The following is a 17,923-nucleotide window of genomic DNA, read 5'->3' on the forward strand; positions in this document are numbered from 1 at the left end:
TGACTCATTGGAAAAGACTCTGATGCTGGGAGGGATTGGGGGCAGGAGGAGAAGGGGACGACAGAGGATGAGATGGCTGGATGGCATCACTGACTCGATGGATGTGAGTTTGAGTGAACCCTGGGAGTTGGTGATGGACAGGGAGGCCTGGCATGCTGTGATTCACGGGGTCGCAAAGAGTCGGACATGACTGAGTGACTGAACTGAACTGAACAGGACTAGAAGAAATAATAAAACCAAGCAGTGTCTACTTTTGACCCTTTTATAATTTTTCTTGAGACAAAGGAGCACAAAATACAAGTAGCAGCTGAACAAATTTTCTTACATGTACCTAGGCTGTTGAATGGACATTGGAGCACAAGTTGAGAATCTACAGCCTAGAAGCAAAAGATATCTTGTTCATAAGACAGTTGAACAATGATGTGTGACTTCTGGATGCAGGAAGCCAAGTATTTTCCAGTTCTTGGAAATATGGGTGACAATTTTTAGTATAAGAGAATGTGATCTCCATAACTGCCTCCCATTTGATTCTGGGCATCCCATTTGAACTTGTAAGCCTATGTAGAATGTGTGACAAAAAATTATAATACAGTATATGTTTCTTTGGACAGTTCTGAGGAGTTACTATGATGTTAGCCCAGTAGCTTTTAATGATGACTATAAGTTATGACTTTTAGATACTAAGAAGATATCCTGGTTATGAAGAACTGAATGAGATTTCCCCTTAGAACCAGCTCTTAGATCCTAAAGAACAAGTTCTGGTGATTTACATTGACTGTCTTAGACTACTCTCCCTTCATGTCAAGATGTGTATGTGTGTATGTATAGGGAATAAGGAGAGATGCAGCAAACCAATATTTCCAGCTCCTCAGGGACTAAGGATATATCAACAATTGTATTCACCAGGGATCTCTTTCTTTCTTCTACATCACAGCTCACTTTTAAGAGGGAACTTCTCACTTTGTGACCTTGAACTATATTTTTGTTAAAAGTGGTATTATTTATTCATTCATCCATTTGTTGAGCACCTACTATCTGACAGGGGATCCCAGTCATTGTTCCATACAGTGAGAGGTTTTGATAGTGGGCAGCTTTGCCAGTTCTCTTCCAAGCACATTTTTCTCACTTCACTTTGTTAAACCTCCTCTTCGAACTTCCCTCTCCCCTCAGGCCATTAAAAGGCTCAGGTCAAGTTTCACCTCCTCCACCAATCTTCCTCCAGTTAACAGCTCTTTTTCTTGTCTAATCTATTTCTTTGCTTGGCACATGGCAGCTCAGTTTAAGATTGGATGTTTCCTTCTGTCAGAATGGTGGTGGTGGTTTAGTCGCTAAGTCGTGTCCGACTCTTGCGACCTCGTGGACTGTAGCCCGCCAGGCTCCTCTGTCCATGGGATTTTCCAGGCAAGAATACTGGAGTGGATTGCCGTTTCCTTCTCCAGGGGATCTTCCCAACCCAGGAATCGAACCCAGGTCTCCTGCATCTGCAGTCAGATTCTTTACCAACTGAGCTATGAGGGAAGCCCCATAGCTACCATCAAGAAGACCACATATAAGGCTTCCCTGGTGGCTCAGATGGTTTAAAAAAAAAAAAAAAAAGAACACATATAACAAATGTTGTGAGGATATGGAGAAAAGAGCACACTCCTACATTGTTGTGGGGGAATGTAAACTGGTGTAGCCATGGTGGAAAAAAAACAGCATGGAGGTTCCTTAAGTTCAGTGCAGTTTAGTTCAGCCGCTCAGTCATGTCCAACTCTTTGCGACCCCATGAATTGCACACCAGGCCTCCCTGTCCATCACCAACTCCCGGAGTCCGCCCAAACTCATGTGCATCGAGTCAGTGATGCCATCCAGCCAGCTCATCCTCTGTCATCCCCTTCTCCTCCTGCCCTCAATCCCTCCCAGCATCAGGGTCTTTTCCAATGAGTCAACTCTTCGTATGAGGTGGCCAAAGTACTGGAGTTTCAGCTTTAGCATCAGTCCTTCCAATGAACACCCAGGACTGGTCTCCTTTAGGATGGACTGGTTGGATCTCCTTGCAGTCCAAGGGACTCTCAAGAGTCTTCTCCAACACCACAGTTCAAAAGCATCAATTCTTCGGTGCTCAGCTTTCTTCACAGTCCAACTCTCACATCCAAACATGACTACTGGAAAAACAAAAAACTAAAAATAGAACTACTATGTACGTGCTAAGTCGCTTCAGTCATGTCTGACTGCTTGTGACCCTATAAACTATAGCCTTCTAGGCTCCTTTGTCCTTGGGATTCTCCAGGCAAGAATACTGGAGTGGACACAGACATAAAGAACAAACTTTTGGATTCAGTGGGAGAAGGAGATGGTGGAAAGATTTGAGAGAATAGCATTGAAACATATACATTACCATATGTAAAATCAAGTTTGATGCATGAAGCAGCGCACCCAAAGCTGGTGCTCTGGGACAACCTAGAGGGATAGGGTGGGGAGGGAGGTGGGAGCGGGGCTCAGGATGGAGGGTACACAAGTATACCTGTGGCTGATTCATGGTGATATATGACAGAAACCATCACAATTTTGTAATTATCCTCCAATTAAAATAAATAAATTTTTAAAATTTTATTTAAAATTTTAAATCAATTAGATTTAAATTGATTTAAAAATTAAATCGATTTAAAATTTTAAATCGACTTAAAATTTTAAGTCGATTGCCATGCCCTCCTCCAGGTGACCTTCCCCACTCAGGATATGACCCAGAAATTCCGTTCTTGGGTATATATCCAAAAAACACTAATTTGAAAAGATACCTTCACCCCAATGTTCATAGCAGCGGTATTTACAACTGTCAAGGTATGGAAGCAACCTAAGTGTCTATTATCAGGTGAATGGATAAAGAAGATATGAGATACACACACATACAATGGAATACTACTCTCAGCAATCAAAAAGGATAATATTTTGCATTTGCAGCAATGTGTGAATGGACTTGGAGGGCATTATGCTAACTGAAATAAGTCAGAAAGAGAAAGACAAATATTGTATGATATCACTTATATGTGGAATCTAGAAACAAAACAAACTAGTGAATAAAACAAAAAAGAAGCAGACTCATAGATGAAGAAAACAAACCAGTGATTACCAGTGGGAAGAGAGAAGAGGGGAGGGGCAATATAGGGGTAGGGGGAAAAAGGTTATTATGGGATTAGATGAAATCCCATGTGTGAAACTTGTTGAAAATTGTAAAGCACTGTAGATTTTAAAGGATCTTTCATTCAATTAAAAAAAATCAGGTGTTTCTTAATCATTTCATGTGTTGATTAAAACTCTTTGCTACTGGTCAGAGGCTCTTTGGGGGAAAACCTAATGGCCTGGGCCTCCGTTACTATAGCACAGCACAAAGCCCACAGGTAGTGCTTAATAAATGTGATCTGTTCATGGTTTTGGGGAAACCGAAGCAGTTTTCCCATTAAAGTATGCTTCCGTCCTCTTTTTTTCCTCATCTTTTCTTATATTCATGGAAGTCCTCTTTTTACAGAGCAAGTATAATTTCACCTTGAATTCATATATCTTTATAGATTAGTCACATGTGTAAGCCTTGATGTAAGTCTACTAGATTTTATAGTAAGCAACAATTGTTTAGCTTATCTATGTGTTTGGACTCCCTAGAGTATATACTATACCACAGAGCAGGAGCACAAATAAATGAATACCTAGTCCACGAGCGACAAATTTATGCCAGTACTGGTATTTCAGCTTTTCAGAGTAATGGTTTGCTTATTTAACAAATGTATCTGCTCTTGTCCCATGGGATTGTTAGAAAATTGGTCCAGGGAAAAGCAGTAAAATGTGCTTACATTTCCTCTTTGGTTTTCTAGGCTAATTGTTGGTGAACTTTATTTAACACTCTTGCTTCACTAAGAGTCTCTATGGAGCAAAGCAGGTTTCAGTTAACTTGGCAAATCATTACAAGAGAGAACAGAAAGGTCAGCATAAGCACTCTGTACTAATTAGTTGATAATTGATGTACAATAGCTGACTGATGGGACTTTAGAATATAAAGTTTGGGAATGCTGTTTAATGTATCTTTACATCTTTATGAGGTGGTTTGGAGCTGTGTGTTCTTAATAACGTCTTATCAGGAGTGCCCAGTGGTGGGGAGAAAGAAGACTGAGACTTCTTGTCCAGGAATCCAGGGCACTGAGTGGCACAGAAAGCAATATGATATTTTTTAATCTCTCAGAGTATAAATACAATTCCATTTAATGCAGGGATAAAATGAAATGAGTAATGCTGGTGATTCCATACTTGGTGGCCAACATTCCTGAATACTGACTAAGGTTAGAAGAGTGTTAGTGTGAAAGTTATATTCTTTGTGGGATAAACTTGATAGATTCAAGCTGAACTCCAGGGGGCAAAGTGGTGGGACATTGCCACAATTCATGGGAATCTTAATTAATCTGGATTAGGACTTAATCTATTTATTATCTGGTAATGAGTAATTAATTTCAAACTGGAGTTACAAAAATGACCTTTATATGACCTCCTCCTTTTAATTTTTAAAATTTATTTATTTTTCCTCCTCTTTATTTTATTTTTTAATTTAAATTTATTTATTTTAATTGGAGGCTAATTACTTTACACTATTGTATTGGTTTTGCCATACATCAACATGAATCCGCCACAGGCATACACATGTTCCCCATCCTGAATCCCCCTCCCACCTCCCTCCCCATACCATCCTTCCGGGTCATCCCTGTGCACCAGCCCCAAGCATCCTGTATCGAACCTGGACTGGCAATTCGTTTCTTATATGATATTATACATGTTTCCATGACATTCCCCCAAATCATCCCACCCTCTCCCTCTCCCACAGAGTCCAAAAGACTGTTCTATACATCTGTGTCTCTTTTACTGTCTTGCATACAGGGTTGTCGTTACCATCTTTCTAAATTCCATATATATGCGTTAGTATACTGTATTGATGTTTTTCTTTCTGGCTTACTTCACTCTGTGTAATAGGCTCCAGTTTCATCCACCTCATTAGAACTGATTCAAATGTATTCTTTTTAATGGCTGAGTAATACTCCATTGTGTATATGTACCACAGCTTTCTTATCCATTCATCTGCTGATGGACATCTAGGTTGCTTCCATGTCTTGGCTATTATAAACAGTGCTGCGATGAACATTGGGGTACACATGTCTCTTTCAATTCTGGTTTCCTCGGTGTGTATGCCCAGCAGTGGGATTGCTGGATCATAAGGCAGTTCTATTTCCAGTTTTTTAAGGAATCTCCACACTGTTCTCCATAGTGGCTGTACTAGTTTGCATTCCCACCAACAGTGTAAGAGGGTTCCCTTTTCTCCACACCTTCTCCAGCATTTATTGCTTGTAGACTTTTGGATCGCAGCCATTCTGACTGGTGTGCAGTGGTAACCTCATTGTGGTTTTGATTTGCACTTCTCTGATAATGAGCAATGTTGAGCATCTTTTCATGTGTTTGTTAGCCATCTGTATGTCTTCTTTGGAGAAATGTCTATTTAGTTCTTTGGCCCATTTTTTGATTGGGTCGTTTATTTTTCTGGAATTGAGCTGCAGGAGTTGCTTGTATATTTTTGAGATTAGTTGTTTGTCAGTTGCTTCATTTGCTATTATTTTCTCCCATTCTGAAAGCTGTCTTTTCACCTTGCTAATAGTTTCCTTTGTTGTGCAGAAGCTTTTAATTTTAATTAGGTCCCATTTGTTTATTTTTGCTTTTATTTCCAATATTCTGGGAGGTGGGTCATAAAGGATCCTGCTGTGATTTATGTCGGAGAGTGTTTTGCCTATGTTCTCCTCTAGGAGTTTTTTAGTTTCTGGTCTTACATTTAGATCTTTAATCCATTTTGAGTTTATTTTTGTGTATGTGACTTCCCTGGTGGCTCAGATGGTTAAGCGTCTGTCTACAATGCGGGAGACCTGAGTTCGATCCCTGGGTTGGGAAGATCCCCTGGAGAAGGAAATGGCAATCCACTCCAGTACTATTGCCTGGAAAATCCCATGGACAGAAGAGCCTGTTAGGCTACAGTCCATGGGGTTGCAAAGAGTCGGACACGACTGAGCAACTTCATTTTCATGGTGTTAGAAAGTGTTCTGCTGCTGCTGCTAAGTCGCTTCAGGCGTGTCCGACTCTGTGCAACCCCATAGACGGCAGCCCACTAGGCTCCCCCGTCCCTGGGATTCTCCAGGCAAGAACACTGGAGTGGGTTGCCATAGTGTTCTAGTTTCATTCTTTTACAAGTGGTTGACCAGTTTTCCCAGCATCACTTGTTAAAGAGATTGTCTTTTCTCTGTTGTATATTCTTGCCTCCTTTGTCAAAGATAAGGTGTCCATAGGTGTGTGGATTTATCTCTGGGCTTTCTATTTTGTTTCATTGATCTATATTTCTGTCTTTGTGCCAGTACCATGCTGTCTTGATGACTGTGACTTTATAGTAGAGCCTGAAGTTAGGCAGGTTGATTCCTCCAGTTTATTTATTTTTTAATTGATGAATAATTGTTTTACCATGTTATGTTGTTTTCTGCCATACAACAATGGGAATCAGCCATAATTATGTGTATTGCCTCCCTCCTGGCTCCCATCCCACCCCTCTAGGTCATCACAGAGCACCAGGCTGGGCTCCCTGTGTTATACAGCAGCTTCCCACTAACTGGCTGCTTTACAGATGATAGTTTAAACTTTATCTCCTAAATCTTTTATCAACCAATTATAGTATATAATATATTATATAATATGATATATTATATATAATATATAAATACAATATATAATTATATTATATATTATATATATATAATATATAATCTCTTAACTTGCTTCCCTAACCATTGCTTTCTTATGCTGTCATTTATCACCATGTGGGTTTCTCCTCATTGTTTGTCCAGCTTGTCTTTAATGTACTCTTCCATCCTTTATCCTCATCTCCACCAGATTAATCGTGGCTGAGCTTGGCTTCTACTGAGATGCACCACTATCTGTAGCACAGGGCTCCAGGTGCATGTCAGCAGGCCAAATACAGCACAGCATCTGGCTTAGCTGGTTTGAAGTGAAGCCTATGAATTTGCATTTTTGAAAAACTTCCCTGGTGACACTAATGTGCAGCCAGGTTTGGTGCCATTCAGTTCAGTTCAGTTCAGTCTCTCAGTCATGTACGACTCTTTGCAACCCCACGAATCTCAGCACACCAGTCCTCCCTGTCCATTACCAACTCCCGGAGTTCACTCAGACTCATGTCTATTGAGTCGGTGATGCCATCCAGCCATCTCATCCTCTGTCGTCCCCTTCTCCGCCTACCCCCAATCCCTCCCAGCATCAGAGTCTTTTCCAATGAGTCAACCCTTTGCATGAGGTGGCCAAAGTACTGGAGTTTCAGCTTTAGCATCATTCCTTCCAAAGAAAGCCAGGGCTGATCTCCTTCAGAATGGACTGGTTGGATCTCCTTGGAGTCCAAGGGACTCTCAAGAGTCTTCTGCAACACCACAGTTCAAAAGCATCAATTCTTCGGCACTCAGCTTTTTTCATAGTCGAACTCTCACAACCATACATGACCACTGGAAAAACTATAGCCTTGACTAGATGGACCTTTGTTGGCAAAGTGATATCTCTGCTTTTGAATATGCTATCTAGGTTGGTCAAAACTTTCCTTCCAAGGATTAAGCATCTTTTAATTTCATGGCTGCAGTCACCATCTGCAGTGATTTTGGAGCCCCCCAAAATAAAGCCTGACACTGTTATCACTGTTTCCCCATCTATTTCCCATGAAGTAATGCCATTGGTGAATACATAATGTCCAGTTGTTAATTCAGGCCCACCAACCTGACTCCACAAGTCCTCTATTTTCTCCCTTTTTTCTGGTGAGATCCCCTTCTTGCAGGCAACTCTGATTTCTCATTTCCTTAATACATGCCATGCCTCCTCCCTGCTGTTTCCATGTGTGCACCTTACTATCTCCTCATTCATGTGCTCATTTGTCTTTCAGTTTTAGCTTATTGTTTTCTAAAGAGTGTGCTTTTAGTATGCTACTCTTGGGTGAGTCATAGGGGAAAAAAAGCACCCTAAACAAATATATTTTGTATATTATTTGCTCCCCTCAGAGATTTATTATATGCATTTACATTTTATAATGGCTCTGAGAAGACCTGTAATAAAGGGATATGGTTAATTAGAGTTTCCCAAAGTTATTTGACTGTGGATTTGTCCATGACCTCACATAATTTGTTATCGTTGAAAACCTTTGGACTTCCTAAAAGACGTGCTTTTTTGGTTAAGATTGTTCTTCAGTGAATTATCCGGTACGTAGAGATTTCCCCCTTTTCTGAACTGCTGTCTCTGTACTTCAGTTTCATGCTTTATTCTTGTAGTCAAGTATCATTATCTGGTTGTTCCTAGGTGAGTACGTCTTATCTCTACGGAGTTATTAGCACCATGGAGGCAGGATGTTCTACTCAGTAGTCCTTTCGTCTCATAAGTTTTGTGCAGTTTTGACTGTAACATACACTAAATTTAAATGTGTTGTTCCTGAATAAGGAAGCTAGCAATTTCATTCTGATTCTCTTCTTTTGGTGTTCTTAGCCATTTGCCCATGCTTTACTAATATTTCAGAGTAACACATTACTACCACTTCATGAACACATGTGAGTATGTACATGTGTTCATGAAAGTTGTCACTGCTATATCTCTGCAGTAAAACATTACAAATTTGATAAAACACTGTATAATAAGCCTAGTATGTTTAGTATGCAAGAATTTATCTCTAGTTCCAGGGAGGAGTATGAATGAAAGCTGGGGAGAGTCTAAGAGTAAGATAAGATGGGAGTGAGGAAAGGCCTGAAGAGTGCAGTCCATTGGAGGGGGATGTGTCAAGTGGAAGGTCTTGGGTTGGGAAGTATCAGCATGCAGTCCTTAGTCATTCAAGAAAAGAGGTGCTAGAAATAACAGAAAGGTACCATAAATGAGTTCTTTAATAAAATATAACTAACATTTATAATGCATAAGTCCCAGACCCTATATATATATTACCTATATTAGATCACTTAATCCTCAAAACAACTCCTTGGGGTAAGTAATAGTAGTATTAACTCCATTTAGAGCTCAGAACACTGAGGCACAGAAAGCTTGCGTAAGTTGCCCAAGGTCACATGGCCATTCAGTGGTGGAGCTAGCGTACAGATCCATGCTTTTAATTATTGTGCTGTTTGCTGTTACCTCTCTCCTCTTTTATTTCTCCGATTTTCTACTTTTCCAACAACCTACAGCTCCCTAGTGTCTACTGATTTACCATTCCTTTCTTGAAGATCCACTTCTGCAAAATATTTCTTTGAAATTCATGATCCTGGATTGGAAAACAATTTCTCTAAAGGTTATTATTGGATAATTAGTAATATTTGAATATAAATGGTGCATTAAATACTAGTACTATATCATTGCTAAATGTCTTAGTTTGATGATTGTGTTATGGTTACATATTTTGGGGTGAAGGGCATAATAAAACAATAATAGGCTTATATATAGCGAGAGATGGACGATGGTTAGATAGATCAACAGATGGAATTTATCAACTGATAAATTAGATAGAAGATTCACGCACTGTTCTTAGAGCTATTCTGTAGATTTGAAATGTTTTATAATGAAAGACTGGGAAGAAAACCCTGATCCTTAAAGATGGTAAAGTTATGATAATATATACTAACCCTTTCAATCCTCATAGAGCCCTATGTATTAGGGCTATTACTATTACTACTATTACTTTCCTCAGGACCTTACAGGATACCGAAGCACAGAGACTTTTAAGTACCTTGCTCAGTGTCACACAGCCAGTGGATGGGTGAGACAGACTGAAATCTTGGTATGCTTTATTTCTGTTTCCAAAACACTCTGCATATGTGTTGGGTTGAACCATATAGAAATTGCTCTTATTTGATCATGTTTAACCTGTAAAGAAAGACATTTCATATGACCCAACCTGGGAGCAGGGCTGTCTTTTATAGAATGGCTGTTTTGGTGTTCCTCTTCACTGGCCACTCATGGAATCTTGATGGGACTCTTGTCTGTCTTGCTCACCATTGTCTCCAGGGACTGCCGAGCTCATGGTTGGCATTTGATTAGTCAGTTGAATGAACAATAAAAACCACAAAAAGAACTGATTACTTTTCCTTACTACCTCTCATATATATGTGTCATTTATGTTCCCCCAATATCTGTGTCATTTTTAGAGGAACCAGTGAATAAACATAGATCATTCTGAAAGATGCAGCCTCAGCAGGGGTAATTGCAACATAGTCAGCTATTTGACTTCAAGAGAACTCTTTTAACTAATGAAGATGTTAATTAAAAACACGGCCTTGCTAAGATGACCTCTCAGTTCAGGAAATGCAAATCATTTGTACTTCCCACCAACATGCAGCGATTTTGGCTAGGATGTATGTGGTACTTAGAATGCCATCCACTCTAATCCTTATTTGAGCAGTAAACGCATTTTTAAAAAACGTTGTACAGTCTCTAAAAATAAGCAGTATTTAAAAATGAAAACCAGCACACAAGTAGTTGGCACATCTGGTAGTCAGAAAAGTTCTATGGTTTGTTTTCAGGGAATGACAAGCCAAGGAACGTTCAGACTTGGCCAGTTGAAAACTTTTCTTCTATCTGTGATGACACCTGGTTTTAAAAAAAATTGGCTCCAGGCTCAAAGCAGAAAGAACATTGGAAATGGGTAAAGAATTAAATAGTATCATTTACTTGTATCTTGTTTTATGCAGGGAATTACAAAGAACTGTTTTCTTCTTACTTCAAGAAAGAATGCAGGGAAAAAAGTGATGACAGGCATGAACAATAATAACAACAGCTGCAACAAAAATCACAACCAACATCAATTCAGTACCTACTATGTGCTAGGCAATGTGTGGAGTCCTTTGTGTGTATAATTAATACTAGATGCACAACAACCTTATGAAGTAGTGTTCCATTTCCATTTTACAAATGAGAAGACATAGACATAGAGATAAACACACATATTTAAGTAATTTGTCCGAGTCACACAACCATCCTGGGTTTTGGGTTCCCAAGCAGGCTGTCTCCAGAGCCCAAACTACAATACACTAGACAATTGTGAACAACTTGGAGGTATTCATTCTGTCCAGAATTATGAAAAAAATTGAAGTTAGATGCTTGCATTGAGCACAGTGGTTCTTGGTCAAAGTATTACTTGTCTCCACGTGTGAGAGTGATGATGCCATTTTCCAGAACATTCTTAAAGCTGCTCCACAAATATAATATGTTTCTAAGAAATTTAGCTTCATGGACACTGAATGTAATACCTGTCAGAAGTTGTCACTCCTCTATGGTTAGATACAGCTCAAGTTGACTAGTGAATTCAGGAGTAGGAGGTGTTATTGTGAAAATGATGGAGACACTGGGGAGGGGAGGACTAATGTTTCTTTATTACAGTCAGAGAAAAAGTACTATGAATGTGAGAATCCAGGGTATAGGGTTACCAAGGCAGCCTTGACCACTGTCAAATTCTAGCCTAGGAAGATGGATTTATAATTACTACTTCCACAGTTTCATTTTCCATCCATACCTCTCATTAGGCACACTGTGGAGAAATATCAAAGGACTGACTTAGTTGGAGTCTGTTTTTGAAAAATGGCACGGTTTTAAACAAGAAGACCAGGAAGACTTTAGTGGAAATAATGTCTCAGTATTTAATATCATATATTAAAATCTTTTATTTTCATTCTTTCTTAGCTTCATTGACAGACTTTATTGTGTACTGTACAGGCCTTAGGCTAGGTGCTAAAGAAGCAGTGATATCTCAAGCAAGAGCTTTGTCTCTAAAAAGCAATCAAGTATAAATGGATGACAGTCATGTAAACATTTCAGTTCCCTGAAGGTGCTGAGGCAAATTTGTTCTAAAAGACTGTGGGGGAACGAAAAGAAGAATTGATTAGATTTGCCCAGCTGGTAGTGTGTGAAGGGAGTCATAGGGAAGATGATCCTTGAAGAGAGAGGCTGATCACTAGGTAGACAAATTAGGGTAAGGCTGTACCTAGCAGAGAGAAAAGTGTGAGCAAGAGAAGCGTAAAAATAATTTTTTCAGCAATCTTATTGGTATTTATTCTAAGCTGTGCATTATTTTCACATCAGAGTATCTGTGAAATAGAAACACCATGTACCAGTTTGATGTTTTTACTGATATATGAAATAATGGTATGACTTATATGGCATCTAAGATTTGATGAAATGATGTATTAATATGCTTTGGCACCAAATAGCATTTCTTGGGTATGCTGTCCCAGCTGCTAATATGTCTTTGTTTTAGAGGTAGATATTAATACCTTTTTATTGTGAAGGAAACAGGCATGAAATGAGTGAGTTCCTTAAATATATGACACTGAATTGGACAGAATACCTGACATCTAATATTGCTTTTAGTAGCAGTGGCTGGTAGGGATGGAACCTGGGGATGGAATTCAAGTGTCTTATATACTGGACATTGCCTTTTTCCAAGGTAAAAAGGGAGTTTGAAAATCAAATTGCATGTAGCTTGTTGGAATTTAAAAAGATATTAAGCTTATGATCATTGCACAAAAATGTACCCACTCTCTTGGTATCAAGATGAAACCCTGATGGTACAGTGTTATATGAACTATGAAAATAGAGAGACTATCTATGACTGATGTTTCAAGGCAGAAGAAGATGCGTCAGATATAAGCAGCAGGGAGAGGGGTAGGTTCCGGTTTGTGTATCTGGAAAAAATTAGGAGATGTTTCTGTAGGATCTTGAAAAGTATCCAAGGAAGGAACAAAGCATCCAGCACCTAAACTTAAACACACAGGTGCCTTGAAAATGCACTCTCATAGAATTTGTTTCTGCTCTGTCAGTAAATCCCTGTGTGACCTTGGGCAAGTCAGTTACCACTTGGATTTTAGCTTCCCAGAGGCCTGGACTGGAGAAGGCTTCCTGCTTGCTAAAGATGCTGAGACTCTCCTAGCACTTTGGAGATGTGAGTTCATTGATGAGAGTGTTAGTGATTATGCTAAGGTCTTGTTTATCCTTAGTTTTGTGGGCTCTTGGAAGAGAATGTTACAAAAGATGGAAAAGTCTTTTTTTTTTTTGCTATTAATTTTTAAAAAGACAAAATAAAATATTATATTCTCTAAAGCTAAGTAAGGAAGGTTACTGTGATGCTTTTCTACTACTTTGATCCCAAATATATCAATGGGAAAGATGAGGAATTTGGTGAGAAAACTTTAGAGCCTAATTTGCCAGAAAACCTAGGATCATATTTCTTTTCATTTACCAGAAATGGGAACTGAGACTTGACCAAGTAGTTTGCAAAAAATGTTTGAAAAAGTATATCCATGTAAAAAGAATGTCTAGAATGATTCAATGACTATTATTATTTTTTTTAAATGAGTCATGGCAGTGTTTACCTTTCTCCTCTTTGCTTTTCACTTTTCCGTAACGGCACAGATTCTTGAGGGTTTCTTTCTTTTTTTTTTTCTTTCCCTTCTGGTTATGTACCAAATTTTTACTACATTCAAAGATTGTTGCTAATGAAATGAAAAATCTATGTCAAATTTGGTTAACATACTACTTTTAAAATAATGTTTTAAGGCTGTCTCATCCTGATTTTTTAAAAAATTGGGTATATGTCCAATGGCAATATATCAGGGTGAAGAGGAAAAATAAAGATTGGAGAGACACAGCCAGACTATATCCTTTTAAAGAGGCTTTTTGGAAGGCCAGACTTGAATGAAGTGAACCAGTTAAACAAGTTTTTGTCAGTAGTGTCAACTTTCCTTGCTGGGCAATTTAAGATGTTAACTATTTTGGAAAATACATGGTTTGATATAAGTAATCCCACCTACTTACCACCTTAACCCTTTAGGTAAAGAGATGATAAAATATGATTCTTAATATAACTGGACACTTGAATGTAGAAGGAGCAAAATGTAAGCATATTTTGTATGAGTGGTGATTATAGAAGGGTTTCTATTGTAGCATTATGGATTTTTCATTGGAATTACAGAAAGCTTTTTGGTATCACTAATACTGAAAAAAAAAAAGATGATCTAAGGACTGTCTTTAAAGATGAGTCCTGATGTAAGTTTGCACATATGTGTATTTACTGATTTCTGATGTAAGGGACATGGAAGCTAACCTGATTCATTTGTTTTTAGGGGCTCTTGGCTTTGGGCCTCAGTGCAAGTCCATTGGAAAAGGCAGCTGCAACAATCTAGTGGTCACCAGCAGTCCCATGATGGTTCAGCGACTGGGACCCATTTCACCTCCAGCAAGCCAGGTCTCTACAGCATGCAACCAGATCAGTCCTAGCTTACAGAGGGCAATGAATGCAGCCAACCTGAATATACCTCCTTCAGATACCAGGTCTCAAATTACTTTTTTTTCCCCCTTCTTATGTTATAATCACACCCATGAGTGTTTTCCCTTTTCTTCCTGAACACGTGCCCACACAACACACATACAGACACACTCATTCTCTCTCTCACTCACTCAAGCAGCTCTTTTACTTTGAGCTTTGTAGGGGAAGGTGTATAAAAACTGTGTGTGCCATAATACCATCTTAACTGGGAAGAATGATTTAGTACTTTCTGTCATAACGTGTGAGTGAAATTAATGCCAACCTTGAGATTTTGGGGCCTCAGTGACTAAATGTGTGCATGTTAAGTCGCTTCAGTCATGTCCTACTCTTTGCGACCCTATGGACTGTAGCCCGCCAGGCTCCTCTGCCCATGGATTCTCCAGGCAAGAATACTGGAGTGGGTTGCCATGCCCTCCCTCCAGGGGATCTTCCCCACCCAGGGACTGAACCTGCATTCTCTTACGTTTCCTACATTAGCAGGTGGGTTCCTTACCACAGCACTACCTGAGAAGCCCCAGTGACTAAATAAATACCAGTATATTAATATTTTGATTCCTGGTAAAGGTCACATCATGGCCTGGAACGATAAGATGTTCCATGTACATCTGTCTTAGCTGCTCGTTTTTCAGTGTTCATGTTGCAGTGTCCTAAGGTTGCTTTACAGTCTGTTTTGTCTGTCCATCCACCCATTCACTTGTCTAAGCAAGTATTTTAAATATCTATGTTCTGCATAATACAATAGTCGAAGTTTAGGGAGATAGTTGAAAAGTTAAAGATAGAAATTGTGACTTTTCAGACTTTATGATGTATCTGGGAAGACGTACTCTCATGTGTGAGTTACATAACATTTCAACACAATGCCTGATTAGGTGCTGAAATAAGTAGGTTCAATAAATGCCATATATCTATCTCATGGGAGATAATTAAATAGGGAAATTATCTCAGACAGATTTTTATAGCTCTCAAGGTTGATATTACAGGCTACATAAAACGAAAATACTCTGCAATGTGTAAGGTCTATTTCTATGTTTGAAATGAATTATTTCATCTTTTATAAGTAGTCTTCTTGGAGAAATACAATCCAAAGGTTTTGCCTGCGTCCTGGATCTGCTGTAACTGTGATTTTGCAAAGGAAATGGACCTCTGTTCTGTGGACCTCTGTACCCTTCTTTGGGGACTGGAATCTGCTGAGATGCCTTGCAGTTCTGGGTTCTATTTCTTCCTCTTCTTCCTCCCCTTCCATCTTCTTTTCTTCTTCTTTCTCCCTCTTGTGTCTCTGCACTGTCCTAGCTGCTATTCAAGACTCTGAAATCACAGTTCCTGGATGATTTTTTATGCCAATTTTTTTAATGAGATGGGAATGTGTTTTTTCACCTGAGATTTTTGTGTGTGTGATGGAAAGCTGCTTCTGTCATTTTCCTGTTGATGATTATGCCTTGAGGGACTCTTCAGACTTGCTGAGTATTGCATGTGAAATTAACTGTACTCATGGGGTAGGTGTCATTGGGAAGTCTTCAGCTTCCTGTCTGTGGCAAGTCCAGTCCATGCCTTGAAGGCAGAAAGTCATAATTAATGGAGAAACTAAAGGTAGGCAGGGCACAGGCTGCTCCAACCATGCATGTATCTAGTGCAGTCCCTTTCATGGGTCGAGCAGGGAAGGGTCATTATCTCAGTGTTCTCTAGCATCTTTGATTCCTTAGCATAAATTTTTATACTTAAAAGACAACATCTTAGAGATGCATTAACATATGTTTTAACTATGTATTCTGTGAGTCCTTCTATGGAAATAATTTTTTTGCAGGATGAGCAAAGAAACAGGAGTTGGGAAAGAGCTTGGTAAAATATCAAATTCACTTTTAGCAGTTTGGAAAGGTTGCATTTGTTTGTGATACTTAAACTGGTTTGTGTATTCCATAAGAGGAGAGAGAGGATAGGAGGCAACAGTTAAACCTGAAGGCACTTTGCTATCTAGAGATAAAGATAGGATGGAGAGAGCATCAGCTTTGTGTTTTATCTATTGGGAGCATGCCCAAGGGTGGGGGGGGGGGGGGCGGCGAGGAGGAGGAGTTGGGATGGTGAGGCTGGGTGGAAGTTTAAACTGTTCAATCTGAGTGATGATTGTCCTATAAAAAACTGTCAAGTTTATTACTGTTTTTCCTGATTATCTATGTAATTCTTACTAATTGTAGAAGATGTGGAAAACTGTGGACAAGCACCAGACAGTATATGATAGTCATCCTGAATCCCATCACTCACAGGCAACCATGGGTGAAATTTTGACATATATCCTTCTTCTTGTTGTTTAGTCACTAAGTCGTGTCCAACTCTTTTTCGACCCCATGGACTGTAGCCCACCAGGCTCCTCTGTCCATGGGATTTTCCAGACAAGAATACTGGAGCGGGTTGCCATTTCTTTCTCCAGGGGATCTTCCTGACCCAGAGATGGAACCTGCAGCTCCTGCATTGCAGGCAGATTCTGTTGAGCCACCAGTAGGCAAACATATACATCATAGTGACCTACACAGTATTATATTTATTTTTTTCAGTTAATATAACCAATTTCCTTTGTCATAATCTTTTGTGGTTAAAAAAAATCTTTATCATCATATAATGACTTCTTCCTGCCCAAGATTCCATTTTATTAAAAAGTATATAAATAAAGCTCTAATTTTTATCAGTCTTTTTTAACTGGGCTTTTGTTTCCGTTTATTTCAGTATTATAAGTAATACTTTATTGGATCAATTTTGTCACTCTTTCGTTGCACATCTCTTTTTCATGACATAAATATGTATATATATGTATACATATAGATATATAGTCATTTTCTTGTGCCGCTTTTTGAGGAATTCCTTGTTGTATTTCTTTTGAGCCGTTTGGCTTGGTCATCACACCTCTTATGGCCCCAGTAGAGTTACTGAGCTCTTGCTTCACCAGCCACCCTAACCTATTTCACTGATGATTTCTTAAGTTTTTCATATTGCTTTCATTTTGTTTGAGTTATATTTCTTTCACATATAGCTTCAAATTAACTGGTCCCAGGAAATAATATGCTTAGGATTAGATGAACATCCAGAAATGGAGATTTCTCTCAGTATGGTGATAGAACCACAGCTCTTTGTCACTCTCTTCCCCATAGGCCTGGTGTGGGTAGCAGCAGGGATTATAGAAAAGAAGTTTTTGGAATCTTTCTCAATCATTCAACATATTGTTTCAGAAAGAAAACAGAAAATGTGGGTTCCATTTATAGCTTGTGTGACTTTAAGTCTCTTATACCAGATCTTTTAATCAAGATGAGCATTACGGACCATGTGTTGGGTATGATACGGGGAAAACAATAGAGGATATATCTGATCCAACTAAGTGACTGTTTATCAAATCTGCTGCTTTGTTTGTACTTATTTAAGGATTCTTGGCCCCCCTCCCTTTTTTTTTTTTTTTGCATCATTGGGAGGAATTTCACAGAATCTTGGTTTTATTCTTTGAAAAACAGAGGTTATTTTAAAATTCCAATTTGCTTACTTCACAGG

At 39.0% G+C, this 17,923-nt stretch overlaps 1 protein-coding gene across 7 annotated transcripts in view; it reads left to right on the forward strand.

Moving 5' to 3' along the window:
* The window catches only part of GLIS3 (GLIS family zinc finger 3), a 695,814-nt gene that overhangs the window by 346,653 nt on the left and 331,238 nt on the right, over window positions 1-17,923 (forward strand). For 6 of the 7 annotated variants that reach the window (XM_070794225.1, XM_070794226.1, XM_070794224.1 and 3 more), the window contains one exon: window positions 14,193-14,400. The exons of the other annotated variant lie outside the window; for it this stretch is intronic. In XM_070794225.1, coding sequence (XP_070650326.1) covers window positions 14,193-14,400 — 208 coding nt within the window. The remainder of the gene's footprint in view (window positions 1-14,192; window positions 14,401-17,923) is intronic. 7 annotated transcript variants of the gene reach the window in all.

The sequence above is a fragment of the Bos indicus genome, chromosome 8, assembly GCF_029378745.1.
Source record: "Bos indicus isolate NIAB-ARS_2022 breed Sahiwal x Tharparkar chromosome 8, NIAB-ARS_B.indTharparkar_mat_pri_1.0, whole genome shotgun sequence".
NCBI lineage: Eukaryota > Metazoa > Chordata > Mammalia > Artiodactyla > Bovidae > Bos > Bos indicus.